The sequence below is a fragment of the Diachasma alloeum genome, unplaced genomic scaffold, assembly GCF_001412515.2.
Source record: "Diachasma alloeum isolate Michigan unplaced genomic scaffold, Dall2.0 Dall_scaffold_00202, whole genome shotgun sequence".
Lineage (NCBI taxonomy): Eukaryota > Metazoa > Arthropoda > Insecta > Hymenoptera > Braconidae > Diachasma > Diachasma alloeum.
Genome location: NW_021680367.1, coordinates 1,040,974 through 1,058,721, shown reverse-complemented (window position 1 = coordinate 1,058,721; position 17,748 = coordinate 1,040,974). Strand labels below are relative to the sequence as shown.

The following is a 17,748-nucleotide window of genomic DNA, read 5'->3' as shown; positions in this document are numbered from 1 at the left end:
GGGGGGGGGGGGGGGGGGGGGGGGGTGGAAGCGTTGTGTAGACAGGAAAATTTCTGGTGAAAAAGTCGGTACGGAGACCCTTTTAGGGATGAAACCCTCGAAGGTATCGGGAAAACAAGATTTTATCCAAAAATAGAGGCTTCCGACTAAATCCTGTGTCCCATGCATTCCTGGGGCAAAATGGATTCAATTGTAGGGCATTTTATCGGCAATTTTCCCAGCTTTCCAACGAAAGAGGAAAAATTCCTCCAGCTCTATTCGTCCTCGAGATATTCACGGAAAACTAGAGTGGAAAAATCTGGGTTTTGAGAATTCATGATTTTTCTTCTCGTGCATATCAATTGAGATGTTCATGCGAATTTTTTTCACTCTACTTTATCGTCTCCGAAGATGTTGGACATACTGAACACATTGAATATAGCCCACACAAACTGATAAGACCCACAGTCCATAAATAAACTACCGATAACAATTGGTTAAATGACTTGCACTGGGTGCATTGTTTCCACCGCAAACTTCCTCGATGGCTCGATGCCACGACCTGGTGATAAGGTTTTGTGCCCCACTGGTGGGTTTCGATTGCTTAGGAAAACGAGGACACGATCCGTTCATGAGTAAACGCTTCACTTGCAAGGAGACACCAGTGTCTGGGTCGGAAATACCGATTTTTTCCTTCTGTTTTTGCGTTATTTTCGATTTTGTGTAGGGCATTGTCGCTGGGGCATTGGGGAGGTGCAAGAAGGGGTCATTAAGGAGATCATTAGGGGGAGAACAATATCATTTTGGTGGGTTTATGGATCATTTTGTCGGTTTTCAATGGATTATAGTATTGATTAGAGATTTTTTAAAGTCCCGGAAGAATTTTTTGGGGTCGAAATGATCTAGAGTTGATTAATTGGTGGGGAAATCATTCGATGATTGTCATTAAGGATCTTCAGATCATTATTTAGGATGAGTAACTGTTTGACTTTTTTTATGGCAAAAGAATGGAAAAATGTGGTGCATGAATTTTTTAATCGATGAGTTGAATTCCTTTAACATTTTTTCAAGTCTCAAGGTAATTTTCAAGATTAGTCCATACTGAAGATCATTATGAGTCTGATGATCACGATCAGGAGATCATTAACGGAAGACCAAATTCATTTTTTTGGGCTTATGAAGACACCAGTGTCTGAGCCGGAAATACCGATTTTTTCCCTTCTGTTTTTGCGTTATTTTCGATTTTGTGTAGGACATTGTCGCTGGGGTATTGGGGAGGTGCAAGAAGGGGTCATTAAGGAGATCATTAGGGGGAGAACAATGTCATTTTGGTGGGTTTATGGATCATTTTGTCGGTTTTCAATGGATTAGAGTATTGATTAGAGATTTTTTAAAATCCCGGAAGAATTTTTGGGGTCGAAATGATCTAAAATTGTTGCAAAAATTATCTGATGATTATTTTTAAGAATTTTCAATCATCAAAAAAAAACAAAAAAATGACAAAATGACAAAAATGTGTTAAATAATTTTTTCATAAATAAATTAAAAATAACGAAACAATCAGAAGAATCGCCTGGCAATTGCTGTTGATCTAAAAATCATTATAAAAAANTTGTCGCTGGGGTATTGGGGAGGTGCAAGAAGGGGTCATTAAGGAGATCATTAGGGGGAGAACAATATCATTTTGGTGGGTTTATGGATCATTTTGTCGGTTTTCAATGGATTATAGTATTGATTAGAGATTTTTTAAAGTCCCGGAAGAATTTTTTGGGGTCGAAATGATCTAGAGTTGATTAATTGGTGGGGAAATCATTCGATGATTGTCATTAAGGATCTTCAGATCATTATTTAGGATGAGTAACTGTTTGACTTTTTTTATGGCAAAAGAATGGAAAAATGTGGTGCATGAATTTTTTAATCGATGAGTTGAATTCCTTTAACATTTTTTCAAGTCTCAAGGTAATTTTCAAGATTAGTCCATACTGAAGATCATTATGAGTCTGATGATCACGATCAGGAGATCATTAACGGAAGACCAAATTCATTTTTTTGGGCTTATGAAGACACCAGTGTCTGAGCCGGAAATACCGATTTTTTCCCTTCTGTTTTTGCGTTATTTTCGATTTTGTGTAGGACATTGTCGCTGGGGTATTGGGGAGGTGCAAGAAGGGGTCATTAAGGAGATCATTAGGGGGAGAACAATGTCATTTTGGTGGGTTTATGGATCATTTTGTCGGTTTTCAATGGATTAGAGTATTGATTAGAGATTTTTTAAAATCCCGGAAGAATTTTTGGGGTCGAAATGATCTAAAATTGTTGCAAAAATTATCTGATGATTATTTTTAAGAATTTTCAATCATCAAAAAAAAACAAAAAAATGACAAAATGACAAAAATGTGTTAAATAATTTTTTCATAAATAAATTAAAAATAACGAAACAATCAGAAGAATCGCCTGGCAATTGCTGTTGATCTAAAAATCATTATAAAAAATGAATAATCATTAAAAAAAATTTTCATGATTTAGTCATGAAAAAAAAAAAGATTCATAAATTGTTCTGAATATCCTAAAACGATTCTCTCGGCTACAAATGATCTCAAATAACTGTAAAATCATGAGAATTCATCAATGACTGTTGTCAATGATTTTGGGTTCATCCCAGCGGATGTGTAATTGTAAGAATTTCTTTTCCACGATTCTAAAAGTAGGAGAAATAAAACGAAATGCAATTGAAAAAAAATCTCGAAATGATCAATTGTTGGAAAAATTATTATAAAAAATGAATAATCATTCAAGAAAAAATTTCCATGATTTAGTCATGAAAAAATTAATAAATAAATGATTCATAAATTCTTCTCAATATACTAAAACGATTCTCTCGCCTACAAATGATCTCAAATAACTGCAAAATCATGAGAATTCATCGATGACTGTTGTTAATGATCTTGGGATCATCCCAGCGGATGCTTAATTGCAAGAATTTCTTTTCCACGATTCTAAAAGTAGGAGAAATAAAACTAAATGGGATTGAAAAAAAAATTTTCTATGGAATCAATTGATGTTGAGCGCTCGATAGAGGCCTTGGAGGGACCTGGAATGACCAGATAGAAAAGAGAGACGAGATCGGAGACATTGAGACTAGTTTGTAGGCCTTGTCCTCTTGGTTGAAAGCCCCAAGGTCACCGCTTGTAATGACGTGGGGGGAGAATTTATCGTACGTGGTGAGGATTTTAAGGGGTAATGTGCTAGTCTGCCAGCAGATGGAGACAGGTTACGGACACTGGGAGGCACGTGGGTGTCTTCAAGATCATTTTCAAGGAAATTATCGAGAACGTGCACTTCAATTGATCCAGATTTTTACGAAATCAATTAAATTTACTGAATTATCAAATCATCGATTTCGTTTTTTTTCGATTATCTTGAATTGCTGAAGAGCTAGAACCATGGAGATGATTACAAAAGAAGCTCAATACCCGAGTTTTGGATCGGAAATTTTTCTGGCTTTCTATTGAACTCAGAATTTTTTTTGTATATTTTGTTGGAACATTCGAAACGAGAGGAAATCGTTTGTTTTATTGATAATGGGGAACTGCAAGAGAACATTTTGGGACATTTTTCATGGAGAATTTCATTTTAAATTTGGAGTAATTTAAAAAATGATTCTTCCACTTCTTTTTAATAATTGAAAAAATTAAAGGAGAATTAACGGATGAGGACTGAATTAATATCGATTTTATTGCGTTCAATCATGGAATTTCTTTTTTTTTTCTGTATTATGATTAAGAAACTATCACAAAGAAGACAGGAAATCATTTGTTTTCTAGTACAGAGGGTTTGAAATTCTGTTGCAACTGCTGAGAAGCTATTTCACATGCAAAATTGAGATATGAAACTTTTCTAATCACATGGAGAATGCATTTGCGTCCCTAAACATTGTTTTTGGTAGTTGAGGGAAGTTGAAATGCTGGAAAAATTCTTCAATAGACATTTATGAACCTCAATGCCTTCGATGAAAAGTTTTAATCGAATTCTGAAATAATTAAGTAATTATCTCGATAATGAGGAAGTTTAAGAGTAAAATAGAACAATTTGGAACATTTTTGAGATAATTTCATTTTTTAATTTAAAGTAATTTAAGAAAAATGTTCTCCCATTTCTCTTCAGTGATTACCAAAAAGGGCAATGAATGAAAGAGGATTTAATCGATACAAATTTTTCTCGTTCTTCCCTCTGTTATAATTAAGAAACTATCACAAAGAAGACAGGAAATCATTTGTTTTCTAGTACAGAGGGTTTGAAATTCTGTTGCAACTGCTGAGAAGCTATTTCACATGCAAAATTGAGATATGAAACTTTTCTAATCACATAGAAAATGCATTTGCGTCCCTAAACATTGATTTTGATAGTTGAGGGAAGTTGAAATGCTGGAAAAATTCTTCAATAGACATTTATGAACCTCAATGCCTTCGATGAAAAGTTTTAATCGAATTCTGAAATAATTAAGTAATTATCTCGATAATGAGGAAGTTTAAGAGTAAAATAGAACAATTTGGAACATTTTTGAGATAATTTCATTTTTTAATTTAAAGTAATTTAAGAAAAATGTTCTCCCATTTCTCTTCAGTGATTACCAAAAAGGGCAATGAATGAAAGAGGATTTAATCGATACAAATTTTTCTCGTTCTTCCCTCTGTTATAATTAAGAAACTATCACAAAGAAGACAGGAAATCATTTATTTTCTAGTGCAGAGGGTTTGAAATTCTGTTGCAACTGCTGAGAAGCTATTTCACATGCAAAATTGAGATATGAAACTTTTCTAATCACATAGAAAATGCATTTGCGTCCCTAAACATTGATTTTGATAGTTGAGGGAAGTTGAAATGCTGGAAAAATTCTTCAATAGACATTTATGAACCTCAATGCCTTCGATGAAAAGTTTTAATCGAATTCTGAAATAATTAAGTAATTATCTCGATAATGAGGAAGTTTAAGAGTAAAATAGAACAATTTGGAACATTTTTGAGATAATTTCATTTTTTAATTTAAAGTAATTTAAGAAAAATGTTCTCCCATTTCTCTTCAGTGATTACCAAAAAGGGCAATGAATGAAAGAGGATTTAATCGATACAAATTTTTCTCGTTCTTCCCTCTGTTATAATTAAGAAACTATCACAAAGAAGACAGGAAATCATTTATTTTCTAGTGCAGAGGGTTTGAAATTCTGTTGCAACTGCTGAGAAGCTATTTCACATGCAAAATTGAGATATGAAACTTTTCTAATCACATGGAGAATGCATTTGCGTCCCTAAACATTGTTTTTGATAGTTGAGGGAAGTAGAACTGCTGGAAAAATTCCTCAATAGACATTTATGAACCTCAATGCCTTTGACGAAAAGTTTTAATCGAATTCTGAATTAATTCGGTAATTATCTCGATAATGACGAACTTTAAGGATGTCCAAGTACTTTGGCAATTTTTTTTACAGTGAAATGCTTTTCTACTTTTGCAGACGAACATCAGAGCTTTTATTTGAGCCCCATTCGACCTCAACTTTCTGGACATTTTACAATGATTTTATTATTTAAACTTCGCATGTCTGAACGGGCACTCTCGACAGTGAACCGTTAAAAAATATTTTAAAAATATGAAAAAGAAAATAGAAAGTTTACTTTTGGCGGAAGATTGATGAAATAATTTAAAAATTGCAATTTTTGAAAATTACGAGCACTTTCTATAAATACTTTATAAACAATCAATTTTCTCCCACAAAAATCATTTGTCCGAAATTGTAACAAATTTATTCATATTCAGAATTTTACCAGATGCCTAAAAAAACATTTCAGAAAGTTTAAAGAATTTTCATTATTTATTTATAAACAACGAGTGTTAAAAAAATAATGATTCTGTGCAAAATGTCATTATAATGACACTGAATATTCATGACATTTTTCAAATATTTCTCACGTAATTTAATCGACAAATTTGATGACCGAAAATTGTTGAATCTATAGTGTGGTCTATACCAACCTGTAAAAGAACATCTGGATATTCTCAAGCGAAAAATAGACCAATTTAGGAATTTTTTTAGAAAACTCAAGGCCCGGATGTACTATCTTTCGAACGTTATCTCGATGTTTTTTTTTCATCTTTCGTCATCGGAAATTGTCAATTGAGTTCTGCATCATGCAGAAGTTTTGAAAAATTATGAATGAATAATAAAAAAAAAGTAGAAGAAATTCTTAATTTTTTCAAAGAGCATTTTTTAATTTATATTCAGAATAAGTTGAATAACAAGAAATTGAAAAATGTATCTGATATACGGTGACAAATGGCGGCCTGTCACCCAATATCATGCAGGGGGAAGATTGATTTCGTAAATCTTTTCCCACACTGCACAGAGACATTTGTTACGGAAAAGGCTCTTTGAAAAAAGTTGCAATATTTTGGAGAATTTTTTAATCACACTTTTATCACATAAAAATGGCAGATAACTACATACCACTGTTTTGAAAATTGAGATACCTAGCTGTCACTTCCCATGAGGAGTTAGTGTTTTGTTATCCACCATGACAGCTAATAGATAATTTGCCACAGCCAATCAGATATTTGTAATTTCCACTTTTTTCAACTCATTCTGAATCTCAATTAAAAACGCTCTTTGGAAAAGTTCAGAATTTTTTCTATTTTTTTTATGATTCTGTCATAATTTTTGGGAATTTCTACATGATGTACCACTCAATTGACAATTTTGGATTACGAAAGATAAAAAAAATCCGGATAACATTCAAAAGATAGTACACTCTGGCCTTAATTTTAAATCTAACCTCTCTTCAAAAAACTCGACTTCTCAATAATCAAAGAAAACGAAGAATGAATGCATTTAACGACGAAATTTCTTTCTCTTCCCTCAATTATCATCGAGAAATAAGCAGAAGCTATTCGAGCCAATGAAATAATTACACAACAAAGCATTAATCTTGATTATGATGTCATTACCCTCGTCGTCAACAACAAAACACTTGTACTTGTATGATGGGATGGTGATTGATCATTAAACCCCTTACTTACCTTTCTTGATGAGTAAGCTAGTGACCCGCCGTAGTGCCTCACGTGTACCGGAAGCTGCTGTGCTGTGCTTACTTTGACCGAAGTATTTGTTGGGCGTGATGTTTGTCGGTAGTGTCAGTGGTTTTCTCTGTTCTCCAGTTGTTGGTAGACGAGACTCGTAGGCACTGTTAAGACGCTCCAAGTGCTCTATTGACGCTGGACGTGGTTGATTGCCAGCTCTGCGTGTTGGATACCAGCCACGATTTGGTCCACCTGCTAGGCGAAGTAGTTCGGTACCAATTATCGCTTGCTCCAGGCCCGGATTGTTCCTTCTGTACCTGGAGAAGGAGAAAAACTCAACTTTTCAGACTATTCTATTAAACAAAAGGGGTTTTTGCGACTAATTTTCGATGATAAAATAATGGGTTTGGGAGTTTTTCAATTGTCATTTTCAAGTAATTTTTTTGTTTTGGAGCAAAATAAATAAACGAAACGTCTTAAACAATTTTGTTAAACAAAATGTATGGTTTCTTGTTCAATTTCCGATGGTTTTTGAGAGTTTTTTTTTCAATTTTTGTTTTCAAGTCCTTTTTTTTCTATTTTGAAACGAAATAAATAAATGAAACATTTTAAACGATTCTATTAAACAAAACGTTTGTTTGTTTCTAATTTTAGCTGAAAGAACAATGATTTTTTCAATTTTTCACAATCATTTTGGACATTTCTTCGGGTTTCAATGACATTGGAGAATTTTCAAAAGTAACAATAAAAAATGAAAATAAAAATTCCAACTATGTGGGGAACAGTAGGGGGAGTGAGTGGGGTAGTTTATTAAAACCCTTGGGTAATCCCAGATCCAAAATACTGGTCATGAACCCATTTTTCCCCTGGGGTTTTTAAAACACCTTGAATCGTCAACTTTAAAAATAAAAAAATATTTTATCAATTTTCAAAAGAAATCTGGGGATAAAATGGGTTGATGACGAGTGTTTTGAATCGGAAATTTTCCCAGTTTTCCAAAGCGACTGACTCCCCCCCCCCCTTAATTGAGACAAAGTATGAGGAATTATAAAAAATAGAATAAAATAAAATATAAATAGAAACATCCATATTATCAATATTAGAAATAGAAATCTATAATAATATATATTTACATAAACAAAATATAAATAATAGAAATAGATTCGAAATAGACAGACAGAAAAAAAAACAAGTCTTCAAAAAAAAAAACGAGAAATGCAAACTTTAGTAAAATTGATTGTGAAAAAACTTCACTTCATGTGAATTAATTTAAAAATTCAAAGGTTCAAAAAAAATTCAAATTCTCCCCTGGCCGCACATTAATCCCCAGAACCCCATGAAAAAGCACCTCCAAAGGTCTTCCAGACGCTCCCTCCAGGATTGATCAAATTACCGTGTTTTCCAGCGGAAATTTCCTCACCAATTCAATTAGACAATTCCCCTTCCCCCCTCCCCCCGTAAGTCTGTAAACTCCAAAACAAACAGCCCCTTACCCTCCGGTGGTGGCAGTAGTGGGTGCATACCATCCAGGCTGTCTCCTGGGCTGTGTTGCAGCCGTTGAATTTGTTGAAGTTGTCGTTGACAAAGTATTCCCTGAAGTATGCTGTGGGGTCCTGGTGATGTCACTGCCCCGAGCGAAAACTGGAGTTTCAGGTAGTGAGCATGACGTTTGCATTCCGGAGTTGCTTGGTGGTGCAATAGAGCCCATCAGTGGTGTCCCCATGGGATTATCACCAGAGGGTGAGGCCCGGGTGGATGTTCTTCGTCGAGACGGGCCTGAAAGGGAAAGGGAGAAATGAGGATTTCGATTTTTTGGGGTTTTGGGGCATTTAAGGCCCGGGTGTATTATTTTTCGAACGTTATTTCGATGTTTTTTTCCATCTTTCGTCATCTGAAATTGTCAATTGAGTCCTGCATCATGCAGAAATTTTGAAGAATTATGAATGAATAATAAAAAAAAAGTAGAAGAAATTCTTAATTTTTTCAAGGAGCATTTTTAATTTATATTCAGAATAAGTTGAGTAACAAGAAATTGAAAAATGTATCTGATTTACGGGGACAAATGGCGACCTGTCACCCAATATCGTGCAGGGGAAAGGCTGATTTCGTAAATCTTTTCCCACACTGCACAGAGACATTTATTACGAAAAAGGCTCTTTGAAAAAAGTTGTAATATTTTGGAGAATTTTTTAATCACACTTTTATCACATAAAAATGACAGATGACTACATACCACTGTTTTGAAAATTGAGATACCTAGCCTTCACTTCCCATGAGGAGTTAGTGTTTTGTTATCCACCATGGAAAATGACAGCTAATAGATAATTTGCCACAGCCAATCAGATATTTGTAATTTCCACTTTTTTCAACTCATTCTGAGTCTCAATTAAAAACGCTCTTTGAAAAAGTTCTGAATTTTTTCTATTTTTTTTATCATTCTATCATATTTTTGGGAATTTCTACATGATGTACAATTCAATTGACAATTTTGGATTACGAAAGATAAAAAAAATCCAGATAATATTCAAAAGAACTTTGTTCGAAGAAAACCTTAGTAAACGCAATATTAAGAAAGTTGAATTATTCTATTTTCCTCTGACCTAAATGATTTGGACAATTATGATTCGTTCATTCGTGTTTCACAGAATGGTATTCAATTCTCTTTTGTTTGTTTTATGATTCATGATTGAATTAATTTGAAGAATTTCAATCGAATTTTCTAGCGACATTGCTACATTTTTTTCCCCAAGAAATAGTTTTCGTGTATTTTCCTGTAGCATACCTGGAAGATCAGTGGGAAGTGTCCGTCTCTCCACCGGAACATCTCGTCTGGAGTTGGATGGGACGGTCGGTGTCCTCCTGCCCCTGGTGTAGCCAGCATCCATGGATCTAGTCGTGTCCAAGGATGTTCTGTGATCCTTCAACTCTAGTGCTGCCCGATGAGGGGGGACCCGGGGTCTGTACTCGATCGTCCGAGTTGGACGCGTTCTGTGGGAGCCATAATGGCTTGTGACAGTCACTGGAGGGATTGCAATGTCCGAAGACTCCTCGTCAGCCTCTTCCACTGGAGAGGGCGGGAGTGGAGGGAATTCCAGGACTTCCACACTGACCTGGAGCAGGGAATGAGTAATGATATAAGAACAATATCATTATGTCTCAGGTCTTTCCTTCATTATCAAAAAGGCCTGGCAATAAACGCAAATCAGTAAAATCAGCAAAGGGGAAAAACAGTTTATTAAGTCAATTCAGCTCGTAACTGAGGTCTCAAGGAATATCTTCGAATCTAAGGGAGATAACGAAATATTCGCCATAACCTTTTTTGTGGAGTGAATTGGGGGCTATAAAAAAGGTCATGACAAAAATTTTGCTATCTCCCTTTGATTTCAAGTTATTCATCGCAAACCGGGAAATAATCAAAATGGACTTGAATCGTTTTATCGGTTAGCTACTGAAAACTCGGAGAGTTTTAACCAAACATCGATATAAGCATAAATTTTAAATAAATTTACGGCCCGGGTGTAATATCTTTCGAATGTTATCTGGATTTTTTTATCTTTCGTAATCCAAAATTGTCAATTGAGTGGTACATCATGTAGAAATTCCCAAAAATTATGATAGAATGATAAAAAAATAGAAAAAATTCTGAACTTTTTCAAAGAGCGTTTTTAATTGAGATTCGGAATGAGTTGAAAAAAGTGGAAATTACAAATATCTGATTCGCTGTGGCAAATTATCTATTAACTGTCATTTTCCATGGTGGATAACAAAACACTAACTCCTCATGGGAAATGACAGCTATGTATCTCAATTTTCAAAACAGTGGTATGTAGTCATCTGCCATTTTTATGTGATAAAAGTGTGATTAAAAAATTCTCAAAAATATTACAACTTTTTTCAAAGAGCCTTTTTCGTAATAAATGTCTCTGTGCAGTGTGGGAAAAGATTTACGAAATCAGTGTTCCCCCTGCATGATATTGGGTGACAGGCTGCCATTTGTCCCCGTAAATCAGATACATTTTTCAATTTCTTGTTATTCAACTTATTGTGAATATAAACTAAAAATGCTCTTTGAAAAAATTAAGAATTTCTTCTACTTTTTTTTTGATTATTCATTCATAATTTTTCAAAACTTCTGCATGATGCAGGACTTAATTGACAATTTCAGATGACGAAAGATGAAAAAAAATAGCGAGATAACATTCGAAAGATAGTACACCCGGGCCTTAAATTAATAAACAATTCAATATCCGAATTCCAAATTATTCTATCAATCAATAATTGATTTCGGAGTATTGGTGATTGTTTGGCTAATTGAAAATACCTTTCATGAAATTTACAAATATTCGCTCAATAGTCAATTGACAATGCCAATATTTCCAATCAGTCAATTCATAGTCAACCGAAAATTTAAATTATCAATGATTTCATAATTTTCAAATTTCAACGAAAACATTACTGCAACTAATGATTGACGCGAATGCACGGTCTCAACTTAAGACTTCTAGAAGTCTCAATTTGCTATAATAAGTCTCAAAATAAACCTTGTTTTTTTAAAATGTATAATGCATTGATAAACCGAAAAAAACCCTTTGTATCCCCCAAATTATTACACTATATTAATCCGATAAAACTTTTCATCTCCGATTTTTATTCTTTGCATTTTTTTAAATATATCCTATCAAAATGTGCGGATAGAAATTGAATTGACGGCTATTCTTTCATTATTTGAAAAAATATATAAATTTTAAAACTCTCCGGAGACATTCAAAAATCGAAATTTTTATTTTCTTGGGAATCGATCATCATCCCAACAAAAAGTATCATTACTCTCCTCATTATTTATCATAAATATCTCTTCATTTGAAAATGAGAAAAACTATTCCCACAATGTATATACTACAATGGGAATAGACTCCAATAAATTTAATTTAATCTAACCGCAAAGAAAAATTGGAAAGAAAACAATAAAATGAATTAGTATAATATAACATAATCTTTGCCAGTCAACCAAATAGCCACAAACCTGGAAGTCCGGATTTTTGGAGTCCTCCAAAATGGCATCAATGACATTTTCAATCTGCCTCTGATCATTCTTGCCGAGCGCGTCGACCTCCTTGAGCCTCCTCCCCGACCCGTAGACGATCTCCTCGAGCCTCTCCCTCCTCCCATCGAACTCATCCTCCGCACCCTCCCCCCCATCCTCCTCCTCATCCCTCCTCCCACTCCTCCTCTTGGCCTCCACAAAATTCTCGCTATTCTTCACACTCTCAATCTCCTTAATCGCATCGCTGACCTTCTCCAGCTGTCGCCTGTTCTCATTCAACGCCTTTTTGACAATCTGATCCTCAATCAGAACATTCACCGGAATTTTCGAGGGTTCGAAACGATTGTCCTTCTTGGAAATCGACGAAGCCCTCTTGTTCATCTTCCTGATGTCATCGGGCTCGTGTCTGCTACTCTGAATGTCCAAGCTCTTGGACATGGGTAGAGATCCCCTCGTTGCGACGCCATTGCACCTGGACTTGAGGTCCGGTGCTGGTGGTGGTGGTGACGAAGCTGATGACGACGACGACAGGTAGTCGTCCAGATTGTTGAGATTGTTCTGGTGCCTCCTGGAGTCCCCGGAGAGATCGTCCTCTGGGGACTTGTCGTCGTCGAAGGCCGGAAGAGAGAGCACCCTCACGAGGTCGGGGGGCACTGGTGGGACGAAGTCCGGTGGTGGCTCGTTCAGGCCCTCCAGTCGGCCCTCCCTCAGCAGACTCTTGATGTCGTCGAAGGTGTTGGAGTAACGCTTGAAGACGCTGTCTGGGGCGTCCTTTCTGGTTTTGGTGCCACCCGGGGAGATGTTCAGGGGCTTGCGCTCGCGCTTTCTTGTCCGTCCTCTTATCACGTAGGTACCATTCTTGGTGGGGTAGTCACGCTTTGGTAAGGGCCGGTCGAGTTCATTTGTCGAGGAGTCCGCGGAGTACGGGGAGATCAGGTCGTCGTCGGTTGTGGAACGACGGTGCGGCTCTTGCCAGTCGTAGTCTAGGTCTCGGAGTTTTGAGACCGAACCGACACCTGGAATGCGAGGGGTTTTTGAGGGCCTGCGCCAAGGGTGGACGGAGGATTTTTTCTCTCATTGAAAAATTCCTGGATACTGTCAGGACTCACGAGGGTCGTACCTTGCAAGGGTCATACCTTGCGAGGGTCAAACGTCATCATGATCATATCTTCCGAGGATCAAACGTCGCGAGGATCGTAACTCGCAAGGGTCAAACGACAGAGTACAGGCAGGACAATCTCAAGGGTCAACTGGGAGAGGCAAGGAGGACGCGGGTCAAACGGGAGAGCTTTCTCATATCTTTCGCTCGATATACGATTGTTTGACCCTTACGATTTTCCTGCCTGCTTCTTCTGATTAAGCCTCATGATCATTGGACCCTTGTGATTGTCCTGTTTGCCTCTTCTGGTTGACCCCTGCGATCGTTTGACCCTTGAGATTGGCCTGCCTGCCTCTGTTGTTTGACCCTTGCGAGGTATGACCCTCGCAACGTTTGACCCTTGCGAGGCAAAATGGGAGAACCGTCTATTTCGTTTCATTTATGATCGTTCGACGCTTCGACGTATGAATGGGAAAAAAACGGTAAATAATTGATCAAAAACCCCCCGACGTAACTATCAGTGCTCACGAGGGTCACACCTTGCGAGGGTCGAATGTCACAAGGGTCATACCTCGCGAGAGTCAAACGTCATCATGATCATATCTTCCGAGGATCAAACGTCGCGAGGATCATAACTCGCAAGGGTCAAACGACAGAGTACAGGCAGGACAATCTCAAGGGTCAACTGGGAGAGGCAAGGAGGACACGGGTCAAACGGGAGAGCTTTCTCATATCTTTCGCTCGATATACGATTGTTTGACCCTTACGATTTTCCTGCCTGCTTCTTCTGATTAAGCCTCATGATCATTGGACCCTTGTGATTGTCCTGTTTGCCTCTTCTGGTTGACCCCTGCGATCGTTTGACCCTTGAGATTGGCCTGCCTGCCTCTGTTGTTTGACCCTTGCGAGGTATGACCCTTGCAACGTTTGACCCTTGTGAGGCAAAATGGGAGAGCCGTCTAACTATTTCGTTTCATTTATGATCGTTCGACCCTTCGACGTGTGGATGGGAAAAAACGGTAAATAATTGATCAAAAACCCCCCGACGTAACTATCAGTGCTCACGAGGGTCACACCTTGCGAGGGTCGAATGTCACAAGGGTCATACCTCGCGAGAGTCAAACGTCATCATGATCATATCTTCCGAGGATCAAACGTCGCGAGGATCATAACTCGCAAGGGTTAAACGGCAGAGTACAGGCAGGACAATCTCAAGGGTCAACTGGGAGAGGCAAGGAGGACGCGGGTCAAACGGGAGAGCTTTCTCATATCTTTCGCTCGATATACGATTGTTTGACCCTTACGATTTTCCTGCCTGCTTCTTCTGATTAAGCCTCATGATCATTGGACCCTTGTGATTGTCCTGTTTGCCTCTTCTGGTTGACCCCTGCGATCGTTTGACCCTTGAGATTGGCCTGCCTGCCTCTGTTGTTTGACCCTTGCGAGGTATGACCCTTGCAACGTTTGACCCTTGTGAGGCAAAATGGGAGAGCCGTCTAACTATTTCGTTTCATTTATGATCGTTCGACCCTTCGACGTGTGGATGGGAAAAAACGGTAAATAATTGATCAAAAACCCCCCGACGTAACTATCAGTGCTCACGAGGGTCACACCTTGCGAGGGTCGAATGTCACAAGGGTCATACCTCGCGAGAGTCAAACGTCATCATGATCATATCTTCCGAGGATCAAACGTCGCGAGGATCATAACTCGCAAGGGTCAAACGACAGAGTACAGGCAGGACAATCTCAAGGGTCAACTGGGAGAGGCAAGGAGGACACGGGTCAAACGGTAGAGCTTTCTGATATATTTCGCTCGCTATACGATCGTTTGACCCTTGCGATTCTCCTGTCTGCTTCTCCTGATTGAGCCTCGTGATCATTGGACCCTTCTGATTGTCCTATTTGCCTCTCCTGGATGACCCCTGTTGTTATTTGACCCTTGCGAGGTATGACCCTTACAACGTTTGACCCTCGTGAAGCAAAATGGGAAAACCTTCTGCCTATGTCCCTACATTTACGATCGCTCTACCCTCACACGTGCGACATGCCTCATCCCCCGTTCAAAAAACTCTAAAACCACTCCGGTAAATTACTTTGTAATGTATGATCTCGAAAACTAGATAGATTACTAGAGGTATTCCACTCGCCCACCCCGGGTGGAAATTTTGGTCAGGTCTTGATCAGACACTGATCAAGTTATCATATCAGATTCTGATCAGGTATGAAACGCTATAATTTTTGATTTTCCACTAGGGCCCCCTGCCTCCAAGATATTTACTACATCGTTCCGATGTTCATGTTCCACAGAACTTTCGACAAATGACGTCGAGACTTGTATTTACTTTAAAAATAAGGGCAAAAAACATGAAATAATTCTCCAAAATACTTACTGGAAACGTCACTGCTCCTCCTCCGTCGTCTCCCTACGACCTTCGTGCTCCCCGGCGCATACAAAGGATCCTCATCCAGGGAGACCTCCCACGCGATCGAGTGCCTCTTGCAGACACTCGGCTGTGGTGGCATCGGTGGTGGTGGTGGTGGTGGCGGTGGCACTGTCCTCAGCATTTCCTCCAGCGAGTCGTCGCTGAACCTCTCCTCCTCCTCGCTCTGTGTCCTGAAGTCCGTTGAATTTCTCGTCGAGAAGTCTGAGTTCTTCGAGTAAACGTCCGAGAATCTTTCCGAGCACGAGTCTGCTCTTCCCAGTGAAAAAGCCGAAGCTGCAAAGTCCAGATTTCTGATTGAAAAGGGATCGGACGTCGGCGCCGACACGCGATCGTTGGAGCTGGCTGACGCAACGGCGAGCGAAAAGTCCGAGTGAAATCGCTCGTTCGACGTGGAATTCGCTCGAGAGAAATCGGATGAGTCGCAGTTCGCTCGCATCGAGAAACGCTCGACTGATACTGACGATGATCTGGGCATTGAGTAGCGCTCGGACTCGGATTCCGACGCACCACGACCCAATCCCTTTCGTTTTCTTCGGCGTCTTCTTGAGAATCTGCCGTCGCAACTCGAGTCTGAGTGATTCTGCTCGACTCGAGAGTCATCGTCACCCTCGTCCGCTCGCTCTTCCTCGTCTTCGTCGACTTCTTCGTCGTTCTCGTCCTCCTCGTCGTCGTAGTCGTCCTCTTTGGGGTTGCGGGAGGGATTCTGAGGGGAAAAGTCGGTGGGAATGTACGGGGGAAGCTCTTTAGAGGGAGCCCGAGGGTTTTGGTGGTCTTTGACGTCGTTCTGGTGATCACTGACGTCGTTTTGGTGATCGGTCTGGTGGTTCTGGGGGTTCGGGGGGTCCGAGTGGTTGGATGAGCGTCTTCTTCGACGCCGTTCGTGGGAGGACGCGGGGGGAGGGGCGTAGGTGGGGGTCGAGGCGAAGATCCAGTCGTAGGTGACGGGAACGTCGTGGGGAAGACTGGAGAATTTTGAGGTGGAGGTGCGACGAGGGTCGGAGGACGAGGAACGGTCCCATAGACTGTGCAACTTTCGGCGACGTGTTTTAGGCTGTAATTGATTTTTTTTGCGTCAGAATGGGGAGGTTTCATACGTTTTTTGATGGGGGATTGTTGGAATTGATTGTTTGGAATACAAGAAACTGAATACGTTGGGAATTTACCCAGTCTATCATTTCGGTTTTTTTATGAATGAGTGGATAATTACTTTTTTAAATAAATGAATACTTATTTCACTATTCTCATCTTCTATCCTTTCATGTTGTAGTACTATCGTCGATTGAAATGTCAAAAAAATTTTGCGTATTATTTCGTTCTGTCAAATAATTCTACATTCAGACCCTCTCAAGACTCGAATTCGTTTTCAGTCCGGGTTTAATCAAGGTTTAATCAGTGTGTAGCCAGGATTTAATCAGCGTTTACTCATGATTTAGCCAGGTTCTGTCAGAAGTTAGTCGGAACCATGAATCAATATGAATAAGTATTCAACGCAATAGACTGCTACCTGAGTTTAATAGAGATAGAGATTATGATATAAAAAGCTCATGACGGTATTGTGTAACTTGATAAGCAATGATGCTGTTCTCAGCATTTTTCAACTTGATTAAGAAGCCATTGAAATATCCTTTTCAAGCCCTGATTTAATTGATATTACTGATGATTCTTTCAGTAATGATGAAATAACCGATTTTCTCTTTCAAATTGCATAAAAAATGTGCTGTAACTCAAAAACCAATTGTGCGATCCCCATCATGTTCTGATAGAATCCAGAAGGTGTTGTTATAAATTTTTTGAGCCATGAATAATTCCATTTTGATGACAATTTTTTGAGTGATCGTTGAACAATCAATTTTTGGAAAAATAGCAATTTTTTCGAATCTGTATGAAAAATTGAATTTTAATTGGTGTCAATGAATAGAGTTTGTTAAAGTCTATATTCACGAAAAAATTCAAGAAATTCGATTGATCCCTTTTACGAAAATTTCGAAAAAAATGAAGAAAAAAGACCACATATATACATAAATACACCATACATAATGACACCATCTAAAAATCGCATATTCGGACTCTTGAGACCGTATTTAGTTACTCTATCACAAAGCTTCCATTCA

The 17,748-nt window shown here is 38.5% G+C and overlaps 1 protein-coding gene across 1 annotated transcript in view; it reads right to left on the bottom strand.

The window, feature by feature from the left end:
- LOC107035949 overlaps positions 1-17,748 on the bottom strand; it is a 106,192-nt gene that overhangs the window by 16,576 nt on the left and 71,868 nt on the right. The window contains exons 6-10 of the mRNA XM_015253617.1: positions 15,584-16,688; positions 12,072-13,108; positions 9,831-10,158; positions 8,542-8,824; positions 7,049-7,365 (exon numbers count right to left, since the gene is read on the bottom strand). Coding sequence (XP_015109103.1) covers positions 7,049-7,365; positions 8,542-8,824; positions 9,831-10,158; positions 12,072-13,108; positions 15,584-16,688 — 3,070 coding nt within the window. The remainder of the gene's footprint in view (positions 1-7,048; positions 7,366-8,541; positions 8,825-9,830; positions 10,159-12,071; positions 13,109-15,583; positions 16,689-17,748) is intronic.